Source organism: Perca fluviatilis, chromosome 10, assembly GCF_010015445.1.
Source record: "Perca fluviatilis chromosome 10, GENO_Pfluv_1.0, whole genome shotgun sequence".
Lineage (NCBI taxonomy): Eukaryota > Metazoa > Chordata > Actinopteri > Perciformes > Percidae > Perca > Perca fluviatilis.
Genome location: NC_053121.1, coordinates 129,677 through 154,598, shown reverse-complemented (window position 1 = coordinate 154,598; position 24,922 = coordinate 129,677). Strand labels below are relative to the sequence as shown.

The 24,922-nt window shown below is 44.8% G+C and overlaps 1 protein-coding gene across 4 annotated transcripts in view; it reads left to right on the top strand.

Annotated features, from left to right (window-relative positions):
- The window catches only part of ebf1a (EBF transcription factor 1a), a 53,835-nt gene extending 32,752 nt beyond the window's left edge, over positions 1 to 21,083 (top strand). For 2 of the 4 annotated variants that reach the window (XM_039813783.1, XM_039813784.1), the window contains exons 9-17: positions 559 to 689; positions 2,378 to 2,504; positions 9,820 to 9,908; positions 13,305 to 13,370; positions 13,941 to 14,103; positions 15,273 to 15,452; positions 17,980 to 18,177; positions 18,432 to 18,500; positions 19,697 to 21,083. In XM_039813783.1, coding sequence (XP_039669717.1) covers positions 559 to 689; positions 2,378 to 2,504; positions 9,820 to 9,908; positions 13,305 to 13,370; positions 13,941 to 14,103; positions 15,273 to 15,452; positions 17,980 to 18,177; positions 18,432 to 18,499 — 1,022 coding nt within the window. In that variant the 3' untranslated portion in view covers position 18,500; positions 19,697 to 21,083. Of the gene's footprint in view, positions 1 to 558; positions 690 to 2,377; positions 2,505 to 9,819; positions 9,909 to 13,304; positions 13,371 to 13,940; positions 14,104 to 15,272; positions 15,453 to 17,818; positions 18,178 to 18,431; positions 18,501 to 19,696 lie in introns of those variants that run through there. The other 2 variants (XM_039813785.1, XM_039813786.1) reach the window with 2 other exon arrangements.
- The last annotated feature ends 3,839 nt before the right edge of the window (positions 21,084 to 24,922 follow it).

Here is a 24,922-nt window from a genome sequence, read left to right as displayed (position 1 = left end):
TTTGAAGAGAAAACACTGAAGGCTTACACAATGCATTACAAATATCCAAGCAGGAGCTGAGCTGAGCCTGTGTGATCAGTGACATGCTCAGTGGCCAGGCACTGAGATGCAGTACCGTAACTACATAGACATATGAAATGGACAGCCGAGCGAGAACTAAGTGTTAGGTTAATGAAGGCAGCGTATTCAGAGGGCAGAGCTACTGTTGGCTCTGCTCTGCTCCCCGGTCGCGTGGCCTTTGATCAGACACTCAGCACACCTGACATTTACACGCCCGCACGCTTTGCCACGTGTCATAAAACAAGCGCACCGCCGCTGCCCTCACACACAGGGCAGGGGTGATGTTTAATAAAGGGGGTGCATATAATCACTCTGATTAGTATTCCTTGCTCGCCCCCGACCCCTGAGAGAGAGGAGAGAGGTGATGTGTGAGTGAGAGAGAAGGAGATGGGAAGAAGAAGAGGGAACTGTACATTATGCCGTTAGCAAAGACCTTTACAGTATGAGCTGTCATTACGTTAGTTAGCAGTTAATCTATTTTGCTTGTGACTCTTGCAGCAACCCCCAGCATCAAAGCCATCAGCCCCAGTGAAGGCTGGACCACAGGGGGCGCTACTGTCATCATCATCGGGGACAACTTCTTTGACGGCCTGCAGGTCATCTTTGGAACCATGCTAGTCTGGAGTGAGGTCAGTCACCGTGTGTGTGTGTGTGTGTGTGTGTGTGTGTGTGTGTGTGTGTGTGTGTGTGTGTGTGTGTGTGTGTGTGTGTGTGTGTGTGTGTGTGTGTGTATGTGTATATGTGTGCATCCTGACCACAAAATACTAAACAGAGGCTTTTCTACTATAGACCAATGGTTCCCAACCTTTGTCTGTTTGCAACCCCTTGTCACAGGCACGAGTTGTGAGCAGTTTAACAACTTTTTTCCTTCTCGGATTGTTTCATTTGAAGGCTTTTTAGGCTGGCATATTGCAGAGTTTCATATTAAAATATGAAACTCTGCAATATTTCACATGGAAAAATATGAAGAAGATGTATGCGCAATTGTGTAACAGAAATGTGTTTTTCTTCCTTATTACTCTGATCATCTTGTCACTCCATCAAATATACAGTATCTTGGGATAATATCCCAGGTTGGGAACTACTGCTGTAAACTAGTGCTAAATCGATTATTCAATTAAGTTTTGGCTTCTCAAATGTGAGGATTGCCCTCTTTTCTGTGTCTCATATCAAAGTAAATGGAATCCATCTGAGGTCAGCTGACCTAAAAAATTATAATAAATTGATTAATGAACAATGACGATGATCATTAATTGCAGCCTTACTGTAAACCCATAAAAAAAATATTTTACAATCTAAGCAGCCTGCTTTCTCGTTTCTCTCTGTAGCAGATCTTATTTTTGTCGTATCTCTTCTTAGCTCCCTACCTGTCTTTTATTATGGTAGTATCTGCCTTCTTGGAATATGTGCACAACGTACAGTCTGAATCTCTTTGTAAGGAGCATCTGCCACATGACTAAAATGTAAATGCAGTGTATGTGTGAAATTGAAGGTCAGTGAGCGGCACAGCTAAACAGCTTTCTCTTTAGTAAAGGAATAATTCTATAAAAAGCTCCTATATTATCTTGCCGAGAGGTGAATGGGGCCAGACAATGGTGGAATGAAAGCGTAGCTAAGTGAGCAATGAAAGGGACAGTTAGAACAACACACACACACACACACACACACACACACACATAAATGCACACACGATAGCTGCTGGCAGAGGCATTGATAGCTTTTGAGCGCTGCTAGCTTTGAGTGCTAGTTGACTATAGTGTGCAGAAAACGAGCACTCAGTGAGGTCTCATCTGTGTTTTGTCTTGTTACCGTTTTCCTTCAAAGACCCTTCAGCATACACACACATACACACACACACACACACACACAGACATATGTGGTGAGTAGGCTCATCAACCACACTAAGTGAGCCTGTTTAAGACACAGTGGTGCTTTAATGTGGCTAACATCAGCTAGACAGCTTCAGCTGACAGACACAGGGGCAGCAGAGACGAGCATATTATACGTTTACTTATACTGTGTAATAGATGTATGCAGAGGAAGGTGTGTTTTATTCATAAACCGATAACTGCTTTTGAACCCGTCTTACAGAGTCCATGTCAGCACTGATAACTATCCTAAGCCTCACAGTGACATTGCCTGGGGCTACGAGGCCACCTGAGGGCTTTAGCGCTAACACATCATTTCCAGGTTGATTATACAAAGAAAGAAAGTCAAAAGCTGCAAAGGAAAGGTCTGAGGCGAGCCGAGAAGAGTCCCTTGAGCACATGTTTAGATATGAAGTTTCATTGCATTAATCTTTCTGCCCTCTCTGCAGCTGATCACCCCCCATGCCATTCGTGTGCAAACTCCACCCAGACACATCCCCGGGGTGGTGGAAGTCACGCTGTCCTACAAATCCAAACAGTTCTGCAAAGGCACACCTGGGCGCTTCATCTACACAGGTACTGTGCACTAACACTTACTAATGACACTAATTAACAGCCCCAATCTACCTATCTGCTGGACTTCTTCATGTCATTTTCTCCTAACCCTGGATTCTCTCATTTTCTACAAACAACTTTTCTTTAAGTAGTGTCAAAAAAGCTATAACCATACTGTAAAAAGCTTCACAAACTTTAGGTTTTATTAGGACTATATACTTGCAATATCTGCTAAATTTAACCTGGCACATTTCAGAATCTGTCATTTTCTCTACACTGTTTCTGTAAGAAAATAAATGTGCATGATAAACAATTTAAAATTCAATAACACGACTCAATAATTCAGTGCACAAGCCTCATGATTGGAGGAGGAAAAGTGTTTGCCCTCTTTTTATGAATCAGGTGAAGGTCAGGAGGAGGTTTAACCTTTTGATTCGTGGGATTATTGAGATTTAACCCTGTCAAAGGCGCGAATCACAAAGGAAGAGCTCCATGAGGATGTTGAGATTTTCGACGGTGCAGGGGCATGAATAACTCGAGTGTTGCATCAGAGCGTATCGGTGCAGAGTTATAGCCGCTCGGTGAAAAGAGCGGCAGAGAGAGTGAATGTGAAGCGGTGATTAACCAGTGCGAGGCCACAGGTCCCTGGGGAGGTTGTGAATCACATAAATCTGTCTGTAATCTCAACCACTGATAGACTTAGGCTGTAAGCCCCGGTTGGAATTGCCAACATTTGACAAAATCACAATTGAGCGCAAGCGTGTGCGTCACATCACCGCTGTATCTTGTGTGTGTCCTAATTACTGTGCATGGACAGAATCCATGTCCATGCGTCATAATTATGACTCCGTGTTTGTGTACTTGCGGGAAAGGCTGCAATAGGCCGCCTGTGTTTGTTTTGTTTGTACGTATGTGTGAATGTACTTCAAGCACACACATGCACATTGACAAGTAACTGCATTACGAAGACAGAGGGCAGATGGGTGGGCAGCCTTTGCCATGCCAGAGCTGTCCAACAGCCCGCACCCTGCCAAACTCATAGAGCTGTGTATATAAGTGTGTGTAGATGTGTGCATTTGTGTGCACAGCCTTTTAATGTGCCAGACATGTGGGAACCGTATGCATAAACGCCCTATCTCTTCCCAGCCCTCCACTCTTTCCCCTTGTCACATTCACTTATTCAAAACTTGCTTCTTTGGATGAATTCCTCCCCCCTCTCTCTCTCTGCCTCTTGGCTTCCATGGAGGCACGTAGAAGAATCTCAACAGGTGAGGGGAAGCAAGAGGTCATCCGGTGGTAGATGAACACACACACTGGGCTGCTGCTTGCCAAGCACTGGCAGCTTCACGGTGACACAGTCAACCGTGTCGAGGCATAGATCCCACTTCTACTCTTCACACACTTCAGCTACTGCTCTGTACCCTCAGTGGGTATTTTGTACCTCTCCCACAGCTCCTTTATCAGCCCTTTTTATAACTTCACGTTCTCCTAGCAAGGAAGAACCTGCTCACATTTGGTATCTTGAATGTGAAGCATTAACCAGAGAGGATAAGCAGAGCATTTGGAGCATAAAAAAAGCAACTGATGAGAGTGGAGAGAGGTGGATGAGGAAAGGGAAGAGAGGAGAAGGATCGGAGAGAGGGATGGAGGATTATCATGGGCCATGTTGCCCTGCTGGGTCTGTTTGGCACCAGTTTGAGCCCAGTTGCCAGTGGGTACTAATCATGGAGGATTGGCAGCACTGCGTGGCAGCTGGCAGCTAGCGCGCACACACATGAGCACAGTCCCACACTTGCAGACATGCATATACTCATATATTACATGTGCGCGCACAAACACGCACACATGCGCATGCTGAATTACATTGGGGACAGCTGGCATTGCTAATCAACTTCAGTTGAGGAGAGGAAAGCGAGTGGCTCACAGACCTAATTAAGTCAACACATACCCAATACTGCTGCTACCGCTACTTTGCAAACATACCCAACCCAAACACATACACATACACACACACAAACACACACACACACACACACACACACACACAAACACAACCCTTCTATAGGTTTACCCCCCTCCGCCCTCCTCTGCCTGATCATTGATACTGCACAACCAGCCAGCGCTGAACGGAATAATTTCAGCTGTAGTTCAGGACAGAGGAGACAAGCTAGGGACTTCTGGTGCAGGGGAGATCGGAGAGAAGCTATTACAGTAATGTGTCCTCTGCCGTCTCTGAGGACTCCTCTGCCATTAGACTTCAGAAAGCTCCAATTAGACTCATCAAAGGCAATTAAGCTCTCCACTGATAAGAATAAAAGAATGTTTTTTTTTTTCATTCTCTGCTCTTCCTCTGTCTTTTTATCCCCTTATCCCCCTTCTGTTCCTCTCTCTGCCCTCTGCCTTACCCACCTCTGGGGCTGAGAGCTCTCCCTAATCTCTCTCTCTCTCTCTCTCTCTCTCTCTCTCTCTCTCTCTCTCTCATTATATGGTCATTGCCCACCCCCCTCTCCCCCATCTCCCCTCTATAAATGCATCACCATGTTTGGTTGTCTATCACCTTTTACTGGATTGCTATCTTTGTAGCATTCATCAGAGATGCTCTCCCTTTTCTTTTCTCTATATGCGATATAGAGTGATAATGCTCTCTGCCACTAGGGCCCACGGGTGTGTGTGTGTGTGTGTGTGTGCGCGCATGCTTGTGTGTATGTTTGTGTGTGTGTGACACAGGGATACCGGCCATAGATTGGGGGAGTTGATGAATCATCTTGTCGTTCAAAAGGCAATCCCTCCCTCCTCAGTATGCAGCCTTGTCTCCTTAGTGCTTCCACTACGGCTTCTGCTGATATTAAAAGGCTCTGCTGGCTCACATTAAGGCCGGCACCATGCGCACTGACACGCATCCGCACACATGCACGCACAAACATTAGGGGTAGTTTTTCAGCGCTGAGTGCAGATTAGGGTGTCTAGGAAACATCACTCAGTGGCCGTGAGGAGGAGCAGGAAAAGTGAGGTAAAAGACAAAAGTCAAGAACAGAATTTAAACCAGCCAGGATGCTGCTGAAATCTCTCTCCATTTCTCTCTGCCTGCCACTGTGCTCCAAATTAGTTTTAGGAGTGGAGGAAGGACTGTCAGTTGTCTGTCATTCTATTCAATACAGACACAAGATTGAAATGCAGATGATGCCACAGTAAGTCTTGTAAAGATTAGCTTGCTCTGTACAGTTTGGATTTATTTCAGCCCTAATTAAGCTGTTCCACGACATTGTGATAAAATCTGTTTGTCACACACAACTGAGACAGATTACTTTGCTCAGATGGTGCCTGAGTACTTCAAATTAGTAATATTTCTGATGCTGATTGCGTGGATATCATGATGTTGGTGCAATTTGCTGAATCAGTGATAAAATTTGTTGTTAACATAGATTTACAGATGTATTTCACATTCATATGCACATGCGATACACCTGCACTCGTGTACAAACACATCCATACACCACTCACACAAAAATGCAGCATGCAGTCATCTGGCAATAAAAGTGGGGTGCAACCACGAGCTGGTCAATTACTTGTCTTGCTCCTATTTGTGAATGCTGTCTTTTATTGAGCTTGGGTGGAGGCCTGCTGTTGATTAAAACGGCTGGTCTCCAGCTGGAGACAGGGCCAGCTGAGATAGCTGCACACATTCACATTTACTGCACACAGTCTTAACAGTGAGGAAATTCACACCTCTATTTGAGATTGAGATTAATTTTCTGCACCATGTGGCTTGTCTTCCCTCTTTAGCGTGCTCCGTTCTTATTACAGGAGCATCTGGTCCATGATGATGATGTAAATGAATTTTGAACGAAGATTATTTTATACCCCGCTGAAATGAGCGGCGTTCACCGGGGGGAATGATTTCTTATGTTTTCTTATATCTTAATTCAAGCGTGCACTTTTCCTCCAGATTTTTCAGAATTTGCATTCTCCCAGTGAGGATCCATGCTGTCAGGTATTGTTAACTGTCGACATGCACTTTTTGCAACAGATAATTAGAGCTTAGGTTGGAGTAGCATCCACACCTCCATTGATTTGTAGAATCTCTTAGTATCCCCCCTCATCCCCTCCTCTCCTCTCCTCTCCTCTATCCTCTCCTCCCTCTCCTTCTTCCTCAGCCTCTCCCTTCCTTTAGGAGCCAAAAGCTCTACTCATCTGTTTTCTGTGTATGAATTTCCAGCCATGCATTAGTCTCCCTGACATGTTCAAGCGATGCTTTATTTAGCTTGTCGGATTCTGCAAATAAACGCAATCTCTGGGTTTATGGAAAAATGGATAAAAATTAGATTGTAAGGTATTGATCTGGATTGTGAGTAGTCGGTGGGGGTGTTGTATATACGTGTGTGGTGGTGGTGGTGGTGGTGTTGGGGGCAGCTCTCATCTGTGTGAGGGTGGGGGAGAAATGAAGCCGTAATTCAGGGCTATTGAACCCCCTGCCACTGGCGGCATCGATCGCAAGGCAGCGCTTATGAGATCACACCTGAGCACTGGAGACTGCAGAGGGGAGGGAGAGGGAGAGGGGGAGGAGGGAGAGGGGAGACGAAGGAGTGGAGAGTGAGAGAGAAATAGACGGTTGTGATATGATCAGCTCCTTACCCACTGTCTGAGGGCCTGTTAAGGTGTTAACATCAAGCCTCAGAGCCAATTACCTAACCCTGCAAGTACACTACACCCCCCCACACACACACACACACACACACACACACACAGTGTTGTGACACAGGAGGAGAAGGAGAAAGGGCTACTGGACACTTACTGTAGTTTCCCCTCCTCCTCTCTTGTGTTTCCAGAACGACTTCACCGTGCTGACCTCTCAATTATCCCTCACCCCCCCCACACCTCCTACTCTTTGTACCCCAAACACCACGCTCTTATTCCTCTCCGAAAGCTCATACGTCCAACACCCTTCCACCCTTGCCTCCTCTCCTCCTTCTCCTACACCCTCACCCCTTCATACACACTCCCCCTGCGGCTCTGTGGGTTATTATAGTGAAATATGAAGCGGTGTGGAATCTAGGCTTCATGAAATTTCCATGAGCATTGATCTGATCTGATGTGGGTGATTGCTAGGTGAATCCCTCCAGTCCAGGGCTGTTGCTCATCTATTCATTTATTTATGGCAGTTATGTTTTACTGGCTTTGATTTGCTCTTCTGGAGAGCGACAGCTAAGGATTATAAATATACCTGTATAGGAGAGAGTGCTTTGAATCCTGAAGCGTACCGGCACAACACTCCTCTTTCGAGGCAGGAGATTTTTTTTCTTCTTCTAGCACTAATTCCTGTTGTGAAATATGAGATATTGAGCATATATTGAGCATGAGTATAAGAGCATAAAATGCCAAGATAATCCCCTAAGAGACTCAGCCAGGTAGTTAGTGGTGCGCGTTGTCCCCCACATATTCTGGTTTATGGTCCTTGAAAATGAGCAGAGACAATATCACTTCCTTTCTCAATTACCAAAATTGTCTCTTTATTTGTAATAGGGGGTATCTATGTATGTCTTGGGGTTTTTATGCTATTGTTCACTCAAGGCTCATTTGGCACATTGTGGAGAACTGATAAAAAATTCATCATAAAAACAAAAGCCTTTGAGACGAAAGAAAGGATGTTGTCGGAACAATCCCCTCCTCAGACTGCAGGCCTAATCCAGGGCAAATCCTCCTTAAGGCTTTAGAGAGATCAGAGACTAGGGAAGTAATGTCAAATATTTGTCCTCAGAAATAATTCATACTTTATTTGTTGCATGTGTTCATCTCATTGTTTTGGCTTATTTTATCAGTGGACCAGCTGGCCTGTAATGCGTGTCATTCTTCAGAAGTTGAGCCTGCCTCTGGCATCTCCACTTCGACTTTTTTTTTTCTCTGTGCACTCTTTGCTTCTAGCTGTTCACCTTTCCTTTCTCTCACTCTTATGGATTACTGGAACAGTCCGCTGGGAGAGCTGTCCTAATACGTTTGTGTTGCCAAAACAGAGCAACAGCAATTCTTTCTCCCTTGCTGTTTTCTGGTGTGTGTGTGTGTGTGTGTGTGTGTGTGTGTGTGTGTTTGAGCGAGCGGCTCAGGAGGAGCCATGGTGAAGTCACTAGAGGTCCAGCAGGACAGCTTGTACTCATAGCCTCTAGGGGGCTTTTTCTGGGGGCCAGTCAGCCTGGCTGCTCAGATGTGAGGCAAGAAGGGCTTCAGCCCTCAGGAAACGTCCAAGCTGCGACCCACAGGGGAAACAGACGGACGGCACACACACATACAGGCAACCCTCACGCATAATGGCTCCTTTTCTTTCACTTTTTACACACGTACAAATACAAATACATACATCTTACAGTCACAAGAAGCAGCATCTTTTATAAGCTGTAGCCAGGAAAAGTAGTTAAGAATGTTGTCCATGTATGTGCATTGACTCCTCAGGCAACCCACAAAGAGACACAGAGGGGAGGAGGCTAAAAGACAGAGAAGAGAGAGAAATAGAGAGAGTACATTAGCAATGAATTATGTGGAGAGAGCACTTATCCAACAATCCTTCTCTGAAGTGTTTGTACTATAAGCCTCAGATCTTCATTGTATTTATTCTAATGTTTAAATATTCATGGTAAATCTTCTCATATTCAATTACCGTAGCACGACCACAGCATGCCGGGAGAGTGCTTTCTCCCTGCTGGATGATCTGACTCTGTGTGTGTGTGTGTGTGTGTGTGTGTGTGTGTGTGTGTGTGTGTGTGTGTGTGTGTGTGTGTGTGTGTGTGTGTGTGTGGTGTGTGTGTGTGTGTGTGTGTGTGTGTGTGTGTACATGTGTGTTTGTGTGTGCATGTGAGTGTATGCAATTGTGTGTGTGTGTGCGTGTGTGTGTGTGTGTGTGTGTGTGTGTTTAGCTTGTTCCCCGGAGCGATCAAGCCTTTGTTATATTGGAACAAGTCTCTGTAATTGCTTATATTAGTCGCTGATCAACGCAAGACCACAGGACACACTCGCACACATGCATGCACACAAACACACTGCCTGATTCCTGACAGTCTTTTTATTAACCACCAAAGCAGGCAGACAGAGAGAGATGCATTACAACACAGGCAAACAAAGACACACACCAGACTTAATAGAGAACACCCACATTTTCAGCGTGTTTAGTTTAATGTTGAAATACTTGTGCAAAACCATGCTTAATTCAGTCACTTCTTCCGTTGGAGAGAATCACTCGCTCCTATTGCTGTATCTCTCAGTTGCAGTTGAACAGTAGGTGGTTTCATTATGAAGAATCAAGCATTAAAAGTTTTTTTTTCTTTCTGTCTCTCTTTCTGTTTGTGCTTAGCTCTGAACGAGCCAACCATAGACTACGGCTTCCAGAGGTTACAGAAAGTCATCCCGAGACACCCTGGAGACCAAGAGAGATTACCCAAGGTACAGTGCATCCATTCCTCTCATGTGTCTGTGCTCATGCTGGTCGCAATATGCAATTATTTTATAGGAATATGTCTTGGTAACACTGGTACAGAGACGTATTGACAACTTCTGGAGTTAGCATGTATGGATGGACATGGCACAAGGGCATCATGATACAGAGGAATGACTGTGTGCTATAGACAGTAGGCTATACATGATACTATGCAGTATGCACATAAACATTTTGATCATATATTCATGGTCATTTTCTGCGCACAAGCAACTCTATTCATCCTTCCACTGAGTATAAGGTCATTTAGACTGGCAAAGTGGGAGAGGAAGGGAAGGATGGAGGGAGGAAGAGAGGAAGAGAGGAAGAGAGGCAGGAAAGGAGGTTGAGGGGAGAGAGAGAGAAAGAGAGAGGCAGAAGCAGGTTAGGTGATCCATCATAGCTGTCCAGTCTTACCTCCTGCTGGGTCAGTGGATCGAAGTCAACCCCGGGTGGACTTTATTACTTTGAGCACACACACACACACACACTCACACTCACACTCACACACACACACACACACACACACACACACACACACACACACACACACTGGCACACACATAGAAATGCATACACACACTTCTCTGTGGCTGTATGTGCGCACACACACATACACACATACACACACAGACACACACACACATTCAGTGGAGGGAAGTCACCATGAGGCAGAGATGGAGAGCCCAGGTAGATGCAGAAGGAAGATAGAGAAATCACTTGTCCTCACTGTGTGTCATGTCTGGTGGATACAAGGCTTGTCCTGGGGAGTTCTGGTCTTTAGCCTATCAACCCCCTGCATCTCTCTAAATATCTTTGTATCCATCCGTCTCTTCTCTTCTCCTCCTCCCTCGCTCTGTGGTGTCTCTTTTTCTTCCAAATGAACAGTGGTAGCTGGCAGGCCCGGTTGTTCATTTCAGCTCTATTGATTTGTGCCTTTATTGAGGTAATAACAGTTTGTTGACCGCACTTCTCTCAACTGTTGGCCTCAATCATCAGAGAGAGGGGCATACACTGGCGTCTTCTTGTGCTAGAAATGTCTATTCATGGTTACCTTGGCAAAATCTTCTTTGTTGTTCTTCTGTCAATTTTTAATCAAGATAAAATTGATTAGGAATTTAATGTATTCTGGCCTAGTGGTACCTTTTTGGGGGGATTCTTAATGAACACACACACACACTGAGTAGAGAACAAGCGGGATATCTGCCACTGCCTGTCCTACCTCTGTGTGTTATGGTAATGATCCTGTGTCCAGCTGAAAAAAGCCTGCATACTGTGGTGTAGCTAATAGTCAGGCAGTCAGAGTGAGGAGGGAGTGCTGGGTAGCTCAGGCGCAGCCAGGCTGCAGGGTGTTTAGCTGAGGCTGTGGTGGAGCTGGGGGTCTGGGGCCAGCTAATGAGTGACCGCCCTGCCAGACGAGGCCAGGCTCTGCTCTGGATCAGGTTCCCCTTCCTATTGACGTCTCTGTGGGCCTGACTTTACGGGAAGAGACCCTGCGCCCAGGAAATGGTCTCCCCTTACAGCAGCAGAGCTAGGGAGGCAGCACGGCGCTAACCACATTTATCTGTTTATCAGAACGACTCTGGAGCGCTGCCTAATCACGTTTAGCTACTGGACAGATCCCTTTTGCTAACGAGAGACTGATAGGTACAGACAGGGCGCAGGACCACGATAGAGTGATTAATAGAGAGAATGGGAGAGAGGAAGAAGAAGAAGAAGAGAGACAAGAGAAAGTAGTTTGGAGACGCTGGTGAAGAGAGAGTGCATGGGGAGTTAAGTGATGGAGATGCACAGACAGACAGGAGTTCCTGAGGAGAAAGGGCTGAATGTCTATGAAACTCATGGCTGGTGCAGAGAGAAGCAAAACAATTTTTTAAATGAAGTGACTGAGGTTTCACATGTCCTCGCTGAACACCGTTACACTCCAGCTGCGGATCTGTTTGTGTCCTAATGCCTCACACGTCCCTCATTTCCCCTGCTCCTCTCTCTCTCTCTTCCTCCCCCTGGCCTCTACTCACTCCCTTCATCCATCCATCCATCTACCTATCTAGCAATCCCTGGGAGGCATGGGGCGTCGAGGAAAAGCAGAAAGAAGGAAGCGAGGAGCGGTGCATACATACTAAAGAACCACTTACCTTCCTAGGGCCTCTACATCTCTCAATCACACCGAGCAGGCCTCCTCTCTGGTCTCCCCTCTTTCCATCCCCCCCTCCTCCCCCCTGCCTCCCTCTCTGCCTCCCCCAGATAGTGCTAGTAATGGGAGGTTAACACAGAGGCAGCGCTCCCATTATTGAGTGAATTTAGCACCTCGGACAGCGCTCTACAATCTTTATTGCTTTGCTGACCCTCTCGTCATGTCCTGGCCGTGCTCGACAGCCTCCACATGTGCGTGGCTGAGTGTGCAGTTGCGCCTGTGTGTGTGTGTGTGTGTGTGTGTGTGTGTGTGTGTGTGTGTGTGTGTGTGTGTGTGTGTATGTGATATGAGGTCTGATTGAAAGGTGGTGTGTCACGGAACAGAGAGCACACATGCTCCAGGGCTTGTTCACAGCGAGGGATACACTCAGGAGGGTATAGCGCACAGCGTGTGTGTGCACGGATGGAAGAGAGGCAGGGAGAGAAAGAAACGAGGGGAAGGTTGGAGGGGAGGGGGCTGCAATTTTCTGGTTGTCGCGCCTCCAGCATATATCCTGGCCCCGGCACATTAACTTTTAAAAAGGGTTTCGTAGGGCTGTAGGTGTCTACATCACACACACATATAACGACTGCCTGGAGTCACACACTCATACACTCAGGAAGGGAAAAGAATAAAGACAGTGAGAGGAGAGAAAGAAGGGTAAGCGGTGGAAAATGAGCGCGGAGAAATGGCAAACACTACGGAAGGATAAATGTTTGATGTGGGAAATTCCACTCGGCGGTTTTCACCCGAGCAACGATGTTCTACATTTATCACACAAAGTGGATGCAGGGCTATTCACTTGGATCATTACCAAGGTTTAAAATAGTTGAACCTGATGATATGTTGTGTTAAATGAGATTGATGTGTGATCATGTTGATTAATGATATGGGAGGAAAAAAAAGAAAAAAAAAAAAAAAAAAAAGAAAAAAAAAAAAAAAAAAAAAAATTATTCACAGATAACAGTATCTTTACCTCTGCTCTCCCAAACAGCCCGGCTAGTAACAAAGTGCCAGGACAGGCCCATTTCTCTTCCTCTCCTTTCCTCTGTCTGCCTCCTTCCTCTCTCCTGCACTCTCTGTTCTGCATTCACAGCATAATGTAAGACGTGAAATGTAATAAAAGTGACTGAACTCTTTGAGCCGTCACACTCGTGATCAATTCCCTTCCTCTTTCTGCGCTTGATTGTAGGAGGTGATCTTAAAGAGAGCAGCAGACCTGGTGGAGGCCTTGTACGGGATGCCTCACAATAACCAGGTAAACACTCACACAAGCACGTACACAAACATCAATATCTTTTCCTCAAATTATGTTTGTGGTCCGGACCACTCGTCGCAGCACCAAAGGCTGGCCCCCGCAGCATCCTGACATAGTTCATGTGAGATCTGGGACCCACAAACACACATGGGAATAAGTTAGTGCTTTCATCAGCTCATGTGTTGAGGAGGAACGGAGATGTACAATGCTAACTGAATGTAAAAGGAGGAGAGGAGAATAGGAAGAGGACAGAAGCAGATAAGGAGAAGGAGGAGGAGTGGGATTAAGGACTGGGTGGAAGAGAGGAAGAGGCAGGCTAAAGATTTGATGAGTCTGGTAATGAGGCTTTCCTCCATTTACTGGAACCAATCCCACCACTCCCAGTGACCACTGATAATAAAAAATAAAAAAACACTCAGCCTACTAGGTTTACATGGGCAATATCTCAAGTGCAGATCTAGCATTCTTGTGAGACCATAAAGCCTGCATCGAGGACACATGTCCTCTTTTTCTTCTCTCCTGCCTCTGTTGCTGACCACAGCTCTTCGTTTTTTTCTTCCTCATTGCCAGGAGATGATTCTGAAACGAGCAGCAGATATTGCAGAGGCCCTCTACACAACAGTGCCACGAGGGCACAACCAGCTAGCCGGCCTTGGCAGCGGCTCTGTCCATGCTGGCATGATGTCCGTAAACTCCTTCACTGGGTCAGAGGTGGCACAAACAGCCAATCAGGGTGAGTAGAGTCAACAGGAAACAATTGTCTATTATCCTGGGAAAAGTGGCAGTGGTTTATTTAACATTTTTCTCTTTGTTGAAAGAGGGATGGATAGTAAAGATGAGTAGTGCGATAGGGAGATTTTATTTTTCATGTGGGAAATTCAGAGAGGGTGATTTAAGAGCGTGGAGCAAATAAGGGAGATTCTGAAAAAGGAGGACAGGAGGAGGAGGAGGAGGAGGAGGCAACAGTAAGAAACTTGAGTCGAGGAAAGAACGAAGGTAAGAGAGTGAAGAATGGATAAAAAGAGAGCCATGGATGGAGTAGGATGGAGAAATATGAGTGGGTCCTAGGGGTGTGTATATTAGACTGGGGTCGGCCCCTGTCTGACAGAAAGAGATGTGGATGCCGTCAGTGGTGATTCATCACGTGTATCAGGGGAAGGAGAGGAGGGTGGATGGACCAGCCTCTGGATACATCTCAATACTTCCAATGAGCTTCCTCTATCCTTCATCTTCATCTGGAAACATGCTCAGATGTGAAGAAAACAACACATATCAGCTGCGTGACTTCTGGCCTACAGTTTCCAACTCGTAACAGATGAGGATGGGGAATTGGTGGTACCTAATTATCAAGAAAGAGGCTCCTACGGTAGAGAAGTACAGCCCTTGTTGCACTAGAGAGCAGAAATTCCTGATGTTCAATTCCAGCTGTTTTTTTTTTCTCCAGTGTCAGCGCATTGGACCTGAGATGTATATTTATAGTCTCCTTTCCATCTTGTCCTCTTTCTGTTCACTGCCCCTGTAAAGCATAAAGTAGAGGAAGGTCCTGTCAAAAAAACTGGCTTCATTCTTTATAAATTACAGGAGAGCTGCAGAGGCCTTTTAGTGTTAATTGCCTTATCAATATTTCTAATTTTGGAGAGGAGCCAGTAAGGTTAAAGGCCTCCTGTTTCAGTAGTTGGATTGCAGCTAGTTCCCTGACATATCATTCTTCCTCTGTTTTCTTGCCATATGCTGTCCAAGAGTTTTCGAGAATTCCTTTTGGTTTTTATTGTTATATCCATTAGCCGTGTAGGGAAAAGAGTATTTGGCAGCATTGCATGTTTCTCGTTTTGCTTTGTGTGCCATCTGTTATACCCCTAACACCTATTCTCTCTCCGTCTCCCTCTCTTTCCCTGTCCGTAGGTTTCAATAGGAACACAAGCAGTGTGTCCCCTCATGGTTATGTGCCCAGCTCCACTCCCCAGCAGAGTGGCTACAGCTCCGTCTCCACTAGCATGAATGGCTATGTTAACTCTGGCATGGCAACTTTGGGCACCTCGCCCAACTTCCTCAATGGATCTGCAGGCAACTCGCCCTATGCTAGTGAGTAAATACACCACATCATGGACCTGAAATCAAGAGGGGATGACATAGTCAAGGCACAGAAAGTAAAAAAAAGATGAAACATTAAAGAATAAGCATTTGACAGTCAAAGGGAGGTGACACACAAGGGGAAAGTCATGCAGTTCAGCTGGCTCATCTGTTTCTTTAAGAACAGAGTCAAACGCAAATCCCTACTTTATTGGCCAGGGGAGCAGATTACCTTGCCCCACCTACCTCTGCTCACACACACACATTCACCCTCTACATTAAAGACCCTTGATTAAATCAATAAACTAATTGCTAGAGAAGCAATTCCATTTCAGCTCTTTGATTCCTGGGTGTTAACAAGTATTTTAACAGGCTCATCGGCCCCACACAGACACTTTCAATCAATGGCCCCTCGGCCTGCCTTTGTAGGTCCAATTTTCATTAATTGATTAGTTAGGCCCCTTCATAAATGGATTATGACTTTATTGCGAGGATTTGTCAGGAAGAGCCATAAAAGCTAAGTGTTGGATAATAACAACAATAAAGGCAGAAGCAGATATCAGAGGGCAGGTGAAATACGACTCGGTGGATTGTAAAATCACTGAGGGGGAAAATGCTCTTAGTGTATTAGCAGACAAAAGGCAAACCCTGGAGGATGGATGGGATGATGTCAAAGGGAGGCAGGATTTGGGTTGTGAAGATAACCTTACCGTCATTTTTGTTTGAGGATGATTCTAATGCCAAAATCCAGCTAATTGCTATCTTGTACAAAGTCAAAAATGTCAAAAGAATTTCAGCTTGAAGCTTTTTTTCAAAATACTGATTTGCTGTCGTATGTTGGAAATCTTCACATTTAATCCAGAGCTCGAGTGACAATGTGGATCTAAGAATTTCACAAATGTAAAGCATTAAGGACTGTGATTCTATGCAATTCCCGGCTGCGTCCTGCTGCGTCCTGCTGCGTCCTGCTGCGTCCTGCTGGGTCCGCCGCATCCACCCATGCTCTGCAGCGCCACGTTACATCCCGCAACGCCCTGCTGTGATGTTCATATGCACAGAGTAGTCAGGATCCGGTATAGGAGACTGCACTACTCAGTATGCCACGATGTGCCCTGCTATGACATGAACTTCCACGATGACCTTCGAAGTCACTGTTCCATTATCTTTCATGTGACTATTATGTGCCACTGTTCATCACACCCCCAACCGGCCCCGTCAGACACCGCCTACCAAGAGTCTGGGTCTGCCGAGGTTTCTTCCTAAAAGGGAGTTTTTCCTTGCCACTGTCGCAATAGCCACTGCTAATGCTTGCTCTTGAGGGAATTACTGTAATTGTTGGGGTTTTGGAATTTATAGAGTGTGGTCTAGACCTACTCTATCTGTAAAGTGTCTCGAGATAACTCTGTTATGATTTGATACTATAAATAAAATTTAATTGAATTGAATTGAATTGATTGCACCAACATTTATAACAGCAGGATTTCAGTGCAGTTCAACTTTTGGTAAGCTTTGCCCTGTGAATTTGCCTAACCAATAGCAAGATGTCTTAACAGTGCCGACCTCTGAAAGAACGGTTCGCCGGGTAATCCAAAATGGAAGAAGCTATCATTTAATAGCAAAGTATAAACATATTTACAACAAAGACATGGTTTACAGACAGTAGTGGTGCATATGGTACATAGACAAAAACTGTGTGAACTTACTGTACCGTTAGCAACAGAACAGTTGCACTTACAGTTTGCAAGATTGTCAACTTGTAGATCTTTTTTTCCCTCTCAAATTAAACTCTCTCTAAAATGAACTAGCAAGCTACAATAGCTGGCTAGCCCTACAGTAGCTTGCCAACAACTTTGTGGTGTGACGGGGGCCTTTTAGATTTAGATTATGACACCGGTTATGAGGCTGAACATATGCCCAACAACTGATTACACCATGTTTAAGGAGATAGCAAGAAAACACAAGGAAGCAGTGATTATTGTCAAGCAGATGTTATCAGCCCATGTGTTGGATTTTGCTCTGGCTGTTCATTCAAATCTTTTGCAAGATTATCTGTGATGAAGGTGATCTGGGAGAGCCTCGAAAACAAATTGTGGCTACAGCACCCCGAGTTAGCGAGGAGATGTTTATCAAGCCGTTGCACCCCTTGAGCAACAGCATGAGTCATCAAAACAGACTGATCAGAAGGGGGAAATGCTTTAAGCTGTTTTTCGGTGCAAGTTTCCAACTAAACACATTTCTGTCTTAGCTATGGAATATCTCATTGCCAGGTAGTTGCTTAACAACTAAAAAAGATTGCAAAAAAAGTCTGAGCCAGTTGATCTGAGTCCAAAATATCCCCCCCCCCCTCCCTCCCCACCCTGCCATCATCCATTGACCAGTCCCTTTCTGTTCGTCTCGTCTGCCCGTCCTCTGCCCTCGGCCCTCTCTCTAACCTCCTCTCTACCCTTTCCATCTTCATCTTTCCTCCCTTTCCTTTTTCCCTGACGTGCTCCCTATGACCCCCCTAACCCCCCTTTCCTACCCGTCTCTCTTCTCTCAGTCGTCCCGTCAAGCCCCACCATGGCCTCGTCGACAAGCCTGCCCTCCAACTGCAGCAGCTCCTCCGGCATCTTCTCCTTCTCTCCAGCCAACATGGTGTCGGCTGCCGTCAAACAGAAGAGCGCCTTTGCCCCTGTCGTGAGACCCCAGAACTCCCCTCCGCCCACGTGCACCAGCGGTAATGTTAACAGCCTGCAAGGTAAGCTGCTGAACAGGTAGCCACCTAGTGCTACTGTCATTATGTGAATTTAGCAAAAGTATACTTTCAAGATAGCATTACTGTATACCTCTTCATCAAGCATTAATCCTGCTCTTTTTCACCTCCTTATAATAACAATTTCTCACTTTTACTCCCACTTCTTGCTCCAATTTTCCTTTTCTACCACCTCTTCACTCCCCGTTTTTCCTTTCTTTACCCTCCCTGAACCCGTCCACTCTTCTTCCTCACTTTAGATCAGTCTTTTGTGGACTCTAGCAAGTACTCATCAAACAACTCTCTGCAGGGCCTGGCCTTCTCCTGAAGTACGTTAACTGTCTCCTTCCATGCCACACTATCCCACACAGCTCGTTTGCGCCACCAGCTCATCCTGCCCTGCCCTTCCTTCTCTTTTTCTGTTTTTACTTGTCACTCTTGACTTGTCAGAGGGACAGCATGCAACACCATATGTGTTCCATTTCCTGTTTTCACTTCCTGCTTCCTGCCTGTGCTTCTGTGGGTGTCTCTGTAGGGAGGCGGTAGGGGGGGTTGTTATGCCACCACGGGTCATTCTGTTCTCCCATTTCCATCGAATGCAGCGCAGGGTCTGTTCGTCTGGGCAGGATGTTGTATGTTGTTGAGATCCTGAGAGAGAGAAATGATGGATGGGAATCTTTATCAGAGCCCCAAGCTAAGCACTTCCTCACTTCCTCTGACGGTGTTGATGAGCGCTGACCACGGTGACCCAGAGGGCCATTGGCCACTGCGCGCTGATCACACTGACACATGCACACACACACTCACCATTCTGTTAATCCCAACACGCCGGAGACACTTAGAAAATAACAAGGGAATTAGTGGATTGAAAAGAGAGGGGAATCAATAGGGAGCCAATATGTTATATGAAAAAATCCTCCCTGTGATAGTTTTGTGTAAAAAAAAAAAAAGAGGGGGGGGTGAGGAGGTGAAGATATCGGAGCTGGATCGAAGGCAGAACATGATATAAGAAGGTAAAAATGTGAAATAAGCTCATGGCTTCCATGTCCATGTTCAAGTGTTGAGGGTCATTTCATCAGCTCTGTCATCCCACGTCTCTCTCTCTCTCTTGTTTGAATTATGCTCCATGATGCACAATGGGCTTTACACAATGTAACTGTTAACAATTAACAGTGGCAGCTCTTGCATGAAGCTATTCTGAAAGCCTGCGAAAAGTTGAATGATGTCGTCGGTGCGCGCCAAGTTAGCGGCGCAGCAGAGAAAAATGTTTTGATTTTGGGGGCCTTGGAATGAAGAGATAATGAGGGAGTCGTCTTTGTTCGCCAGATGCTGGAGCACATTTCTGTTATGTGACTGTTGTGATGACAGATCAAACCCAGCAATCACATGACTGACCTCTCTCTCTCTCTCTCTCTCTCCCTCTGTCTTTCTTCCTTCCTTCCTTTCTTTCTTTCTTTCTTTCTTTCCTTCTTTATTTTTTTACCCCCCTCCACCATCTTCCTCCCCCTCTTTTCCCACCAAGCAGCGATTCCCGGGATGATCGTTCCACCCATGTAGAGGGTCTGGGATAGCTGGAGATTTGGGAATGCTGAGAGGAAAAAGACACAGTAGCAGAGTCTGGCGAGTCTCTGTTGTGCTCCGGAGCTGAACTGAAGGAAGTCAAGATAAGACGCAGGACTCTGTTAAACTCAGGCCTTTCCACTGGGATTTCATCTGAAGGGATAGGGGAGGAGAGAAAAAAGGAACAATACGAACCTTTGTGATGTTATTTCCCTCTTGGTTGAATTAGTGTAGCTTCTCTGACACCACGTTGGATGGAGTGTATAGAGACTGATAGTTTATCCACAGTGTGACACTGACCTCATGAAAAGAGCATTTATTTATCTTTGTGTTATGCATGTAAGGTTTGGATTTGATTACTCGAGGCCCCACGCCGTCTTGCAATTCATAACTCGCACAAACACCAGTGAAGTGTTGGTTTGACCATGAAGTTTATGTAACCTCTGTCACAATAGAGGATGCTTTCCTTAGCTCAGTCTGCTTACTAAAACCATAGAGCAACACACTGGCCGAGTGCAACTAAGGTCAACAACACAATTAAACAAAGAAATACAGAAAAGAACAAAATCAACCCTCAACTTTGCTGCTATTTATCCCATAAATCTAAAAATGGCATAACAAAATCACCCTTTGCTTATTCATCAGAAAACATGCCTTTCTTTTTATTTCTCCCCCTTCGGTTGTTTGTTTGAATTTTAATAAAACTGTGAGGATTGAGCTGTTTGCAATATGCTTTTCTGCTTGTCACGTGAAGAAAAGGTGATGATTTAGCCAAAATTAACATTTTGTCTGAGATTTTAGTGAAAACTTGAAAAGCCAGAGGATGTGTGCGTCCAGCCAGCACTGTACTGACGGAGTCTAGCAAATATCAAATTAGAATAAATGCGTGATATATGTGATATATTTTTGTATATAAAAAAAGTTCAATTTTTCATTTGACGTTTCTTTACTTTTTTGCGATAGCTATAGTTTGTAATGTAAACATTAAATGTCTTAAGGCAGCTTCTCAGTACAGAAGATAGATTTACTGTGTGTTGTCAATATCTCATCTGCTAAACATGACAAACATGGATTTGGATACAAAAAGGGGATTCTGTAAAATATCCTATAAATAATGTATTTATCCCTTATCCCATATTTGTACATTGCCTCTCAGCCTCGTTTAGTTGTGTTGTGTCAGTTGAATACAGTAAGTGAACATATTTCACGGTGTTTTGTTTCATTATTTACTGTTGTCTCACTATTTAAATGTGACTTTTTTTGGTATATCATGCTTTGATTTGTTGATTTAAAAACATGCCATTGTCTATTTTTGTATTATTTGTAAGTTAATAAAAAAATTCTGTTTGTTTCCTTATGAAAATGTTTATTGTATGGCAAAAAAGTAGCATCTTATTCAGAGTATTTGGTTGAAGTAGATTTTTTAAGAATATATACACACATTAATATATACTGTAAATCTATATCTTTTTTTTAGGCTTTCAGATTGATACTGTTCTTGAACTGATAATATGCATGGGTTCTTCTCTTGAGTGACACTTTCTTTTGTGTGTGTGGAAACCAAGAGAACTAAGAAATTGCTCTGTTTTTCTTTCTTTAAGTTCCTCTTCCCCCCCCCCCCTCTGTTCTTTCTTTTCCTATGTTATTTATGCCTGCTTACATACTGTATCTATATACTCTTTGTTTTTTCTGTCACTGTAATCTTTACCAGCAGTCTAGATGCCTTAACAATGCAAACCCATTCTTCATTCAATCACGTGTACAGTTTTCTACCCTCACCACAATTGTCTATTGCCACAGAGGAATTCATGGGAACTTGGGGACAAAGCACAAACCCACTGTGTTTGGTGGTGAAGCCAGACTAGAATACAAAGAGCCATAACTCAACCCAACCCCCCACCCCTCAATGTACTACAATATTACAGCAATGGCACACTTTGAAGGACGGTCGACACTGAGAGGCCTGTCTCAGCTGTGCTCATTGCACTTTAGTGTTTGCAGAAACACGTCTTTTTTTTGTAGCGATTATGTAGCTTTTTTTTCCCAATTAATGACATAATTTCAACCGCATGTTGATAATATTTCTCATTAACCACAGGATCACAACAGTATGGCAACACAGAGCTGTTTCAACCGAAGTACAAAGGTGTGCACAGTGAAGACAAGCACTGTCACAGCACAATTTCAATCTCACACACGGAGTCGTAGGTCGAACTCCAGTATCTGACAGTCGACCCCCCCCAGTCCTTCTCTCCATGCATTAGCCTTTCGACAATACAGCTTCATTACAAGCTAAACAGAACAAGAACAAATGAGGAAGCATGAAAGGGAGCTCCTTGGCCCGTCAGCCATTTCTGTAGTCTTTTCTTTGTGTCTGCCGTGTGTCTTCAAGCTGTTGCTGGACAGAGAATAGGGCTTTTCTCTCTGCTTTTCTTTTCTAGAGCCTGGTTGTGTTAAGTGGGTAGAAAGGACCGTTTTAACAGAGGCGCCTGCTGACAGACGAGTGTTTTTCAGGCACTTGTGGTGGTCGGGGCCGGGGCGGGAGGGGCCGCACCATATCTGTTTCAAATGAACTACAGAGGTCTGTTGTCATACAATGGCTTCTTTGTAAGCATAGTTCCATCCTGATTATGAATATTGGTAATGGGTGACAACATTTTGTATTTAGGTAACAAACAAACAAACAAACAAAAAAGATGCAAACCAAATAGCTGGTGTCTATTTTTCCCTCTGTTTTGTCTTTGACTGCAAATACAGCTCCACGATATTAGGGAAGAAAAAATTCTACTGTATAGATTGTTATTGTTTTTGATGAAAATTGAGGTGTAAGATAACTTTTGGACTCTCACAATGTTTAATTAAAGTTACCTCTTGTCTGTGACTTTGTCAGTTGTCATTTTGTTATTTTGGAATATGCCACGTTTCGGATAGCTATGACAAGATCACCAAACATGATTTGATGCAGTCAACTCATGAAAGATCAGGAAAGAGGGTTTGCTTTGTGACTTTCCTCTCTTTTCTGACTGAAAACATCATCTCCAAATAGCCGACAGGCTGTTGACTAAGAATAGAGACGGACTGGCGAACACTAATTCCACAGGTCAGAAACAGGCCTGCATCCCCTCCCCCGCTGGGCTCCTTTCTCTAATGAATCTAATTCATTAATGCATTACTGATGGCATGGTGAACATGGTTAGCCTGACAAGTTTCCTCCTAAACATATTAGTTAATGATGATTCCAAGGTTATTAATTGCAAACGCACCAGCCCACCATAATTGAGTCATCATTTGCATACCCGGTCATCAGCAGAAAATAATGTATATTTTATTTTTTGCATATCTAATTTAGGGAGCTGCAATTGGATTAGCTTGTGAAAATAGCGGATCCCAGGATTCTGCTGACCACAAACTGTTCCAGGGTCTCCACGGTAACTGGAGGCTTCCGCAACGCCATGGGGGGATGGCAGGACGACCTGGAAGTATACTGATGAAATAAGGATTCGTAAACACTGAGTGTGTGTGTGTGTGTGTGTGTTGTGTGTGTGTGGTGTGTGTGTGTGTGTGTGTGTGTGTGTGTGCCTCCTTAATTGCCCAAAGGTAACTGCACAGGGTTTTTTCTCCCATATATCTAATAACAGAGTTGATAGTTTGCTGACAAACAGTAAAGGGGGTTGTAGTGTGCACGATTTAGCAGTAGGAGGTGGGATATTGAATTATGGAGGTTACACACTCAGTGCTGGGGAAAATGAGTCCGGTAGCCTAATATTTTTGATTAGCGAGCTGAGCACCACTGCCATGTTTCACCACGTGGCTCCAGGGATTCCGCTTCCCCAAAATGCGGCTTGCAGTGCAACCCCCCCACACACACACACACACATTCATAAATCATAAATACACATAGACAAAAGGTGAACCCATTTTGCTCTATATTTCCAGCAGCTTTATAGACTGGTCAGTGTAGGAGGAGGACACAATAGGAGTGGGAGGCCGAGGGCAGCGTGGAGCCCTCTGGAGACAGAACATTACACACTATTCCTGGAGAACTACTGCTCTGGATACACCCGGCAGAGCATTCACACATCAAGAGAGGTGCTGTTCTGGAGCTCTGTGCTAGTAGTAGTATCCTAATGAAATATATTAATGCACATATTCCTCACCATCTCGCTCTCCCCCTGCTTCTTTTTCTTATTCTCCTCCCTGCATGGACACATGAAGGGAGGAAGAGCGGAGAGGCGTGTTTGAAAAAAAAAACAGGAGTCCCCATGGGGATCCCGGATAAAGAAAGGAAAGGAAAGAAATGGAGAGGAGAGAGGATGGAAGTGAAGTAGAAGGGGGGCAGGGGGTTGTATTCAGAATGGAGGCAGACCTAGACAGTGAGCAAAAGACAATGAGAGGAGGAATTAATATTAATAATATTCTATGTTGGAAAATATTCACAATGGACAACATAAGAGATGAAGAGAGGCAATGGGAAGCAATTTCCATTCCCGGCCTTGCTTAGTTGTGTGTGTGTGTGTGTATGTGTGTATGTGTGTGTGTGTGTGTGTGTGTGTGTGTGTGTGTGTGTGTGTGTGTGTGTGTGTGTGTGTGTGTGTGTGTGTGTGTGTGTGTGTGTGTGTGTGTGTGTGTGTGTGTGTGTGTGTGTGTATGTGTGTGTGTGTGTGTGTGTGTGTGTGTGTGTGTGTGTGTGTGTGTGTGTGTGTGTGTGTGTGTGTGTGTGTGTGTTTGCAGGTGCACAAGTTCTGCATCCGTGTATGCATGAACACGCCTGCCAGTAAGACACAGCATATTTGAGTGCAGGCATATCTGGAACGAGTGTGCACTCACATTTAGGTTTGCGCTCTCGCTTACGAGGGTGTGTGGTCGTTTCCCACAGTAATTATCCCGACGACTGTGGGTGTCTGTCCGTGATCTGTGTGGTACCTGTCACAGGGAACCCGTGCTTTATATTCCCCGTAATTGCTGCTGCTAATTTACTGTGCGTTGGCCTAATGAGTAGGGAGGTGAGGGGCTGGGGTATGTAATGGATGTTAGAGAGATAGCGATAGAGAGATGGATTTCACCACTGCCGGCAGAGAGAGGGATGAAAAAGGGAGGAGGCTGGCGAACTGTGTGGGTTAAGCAAGCATGTAGAACACTTATCTTTATTGTTCTACAAAAATGAAAAAAATAACACAAAAGATAAGCTATT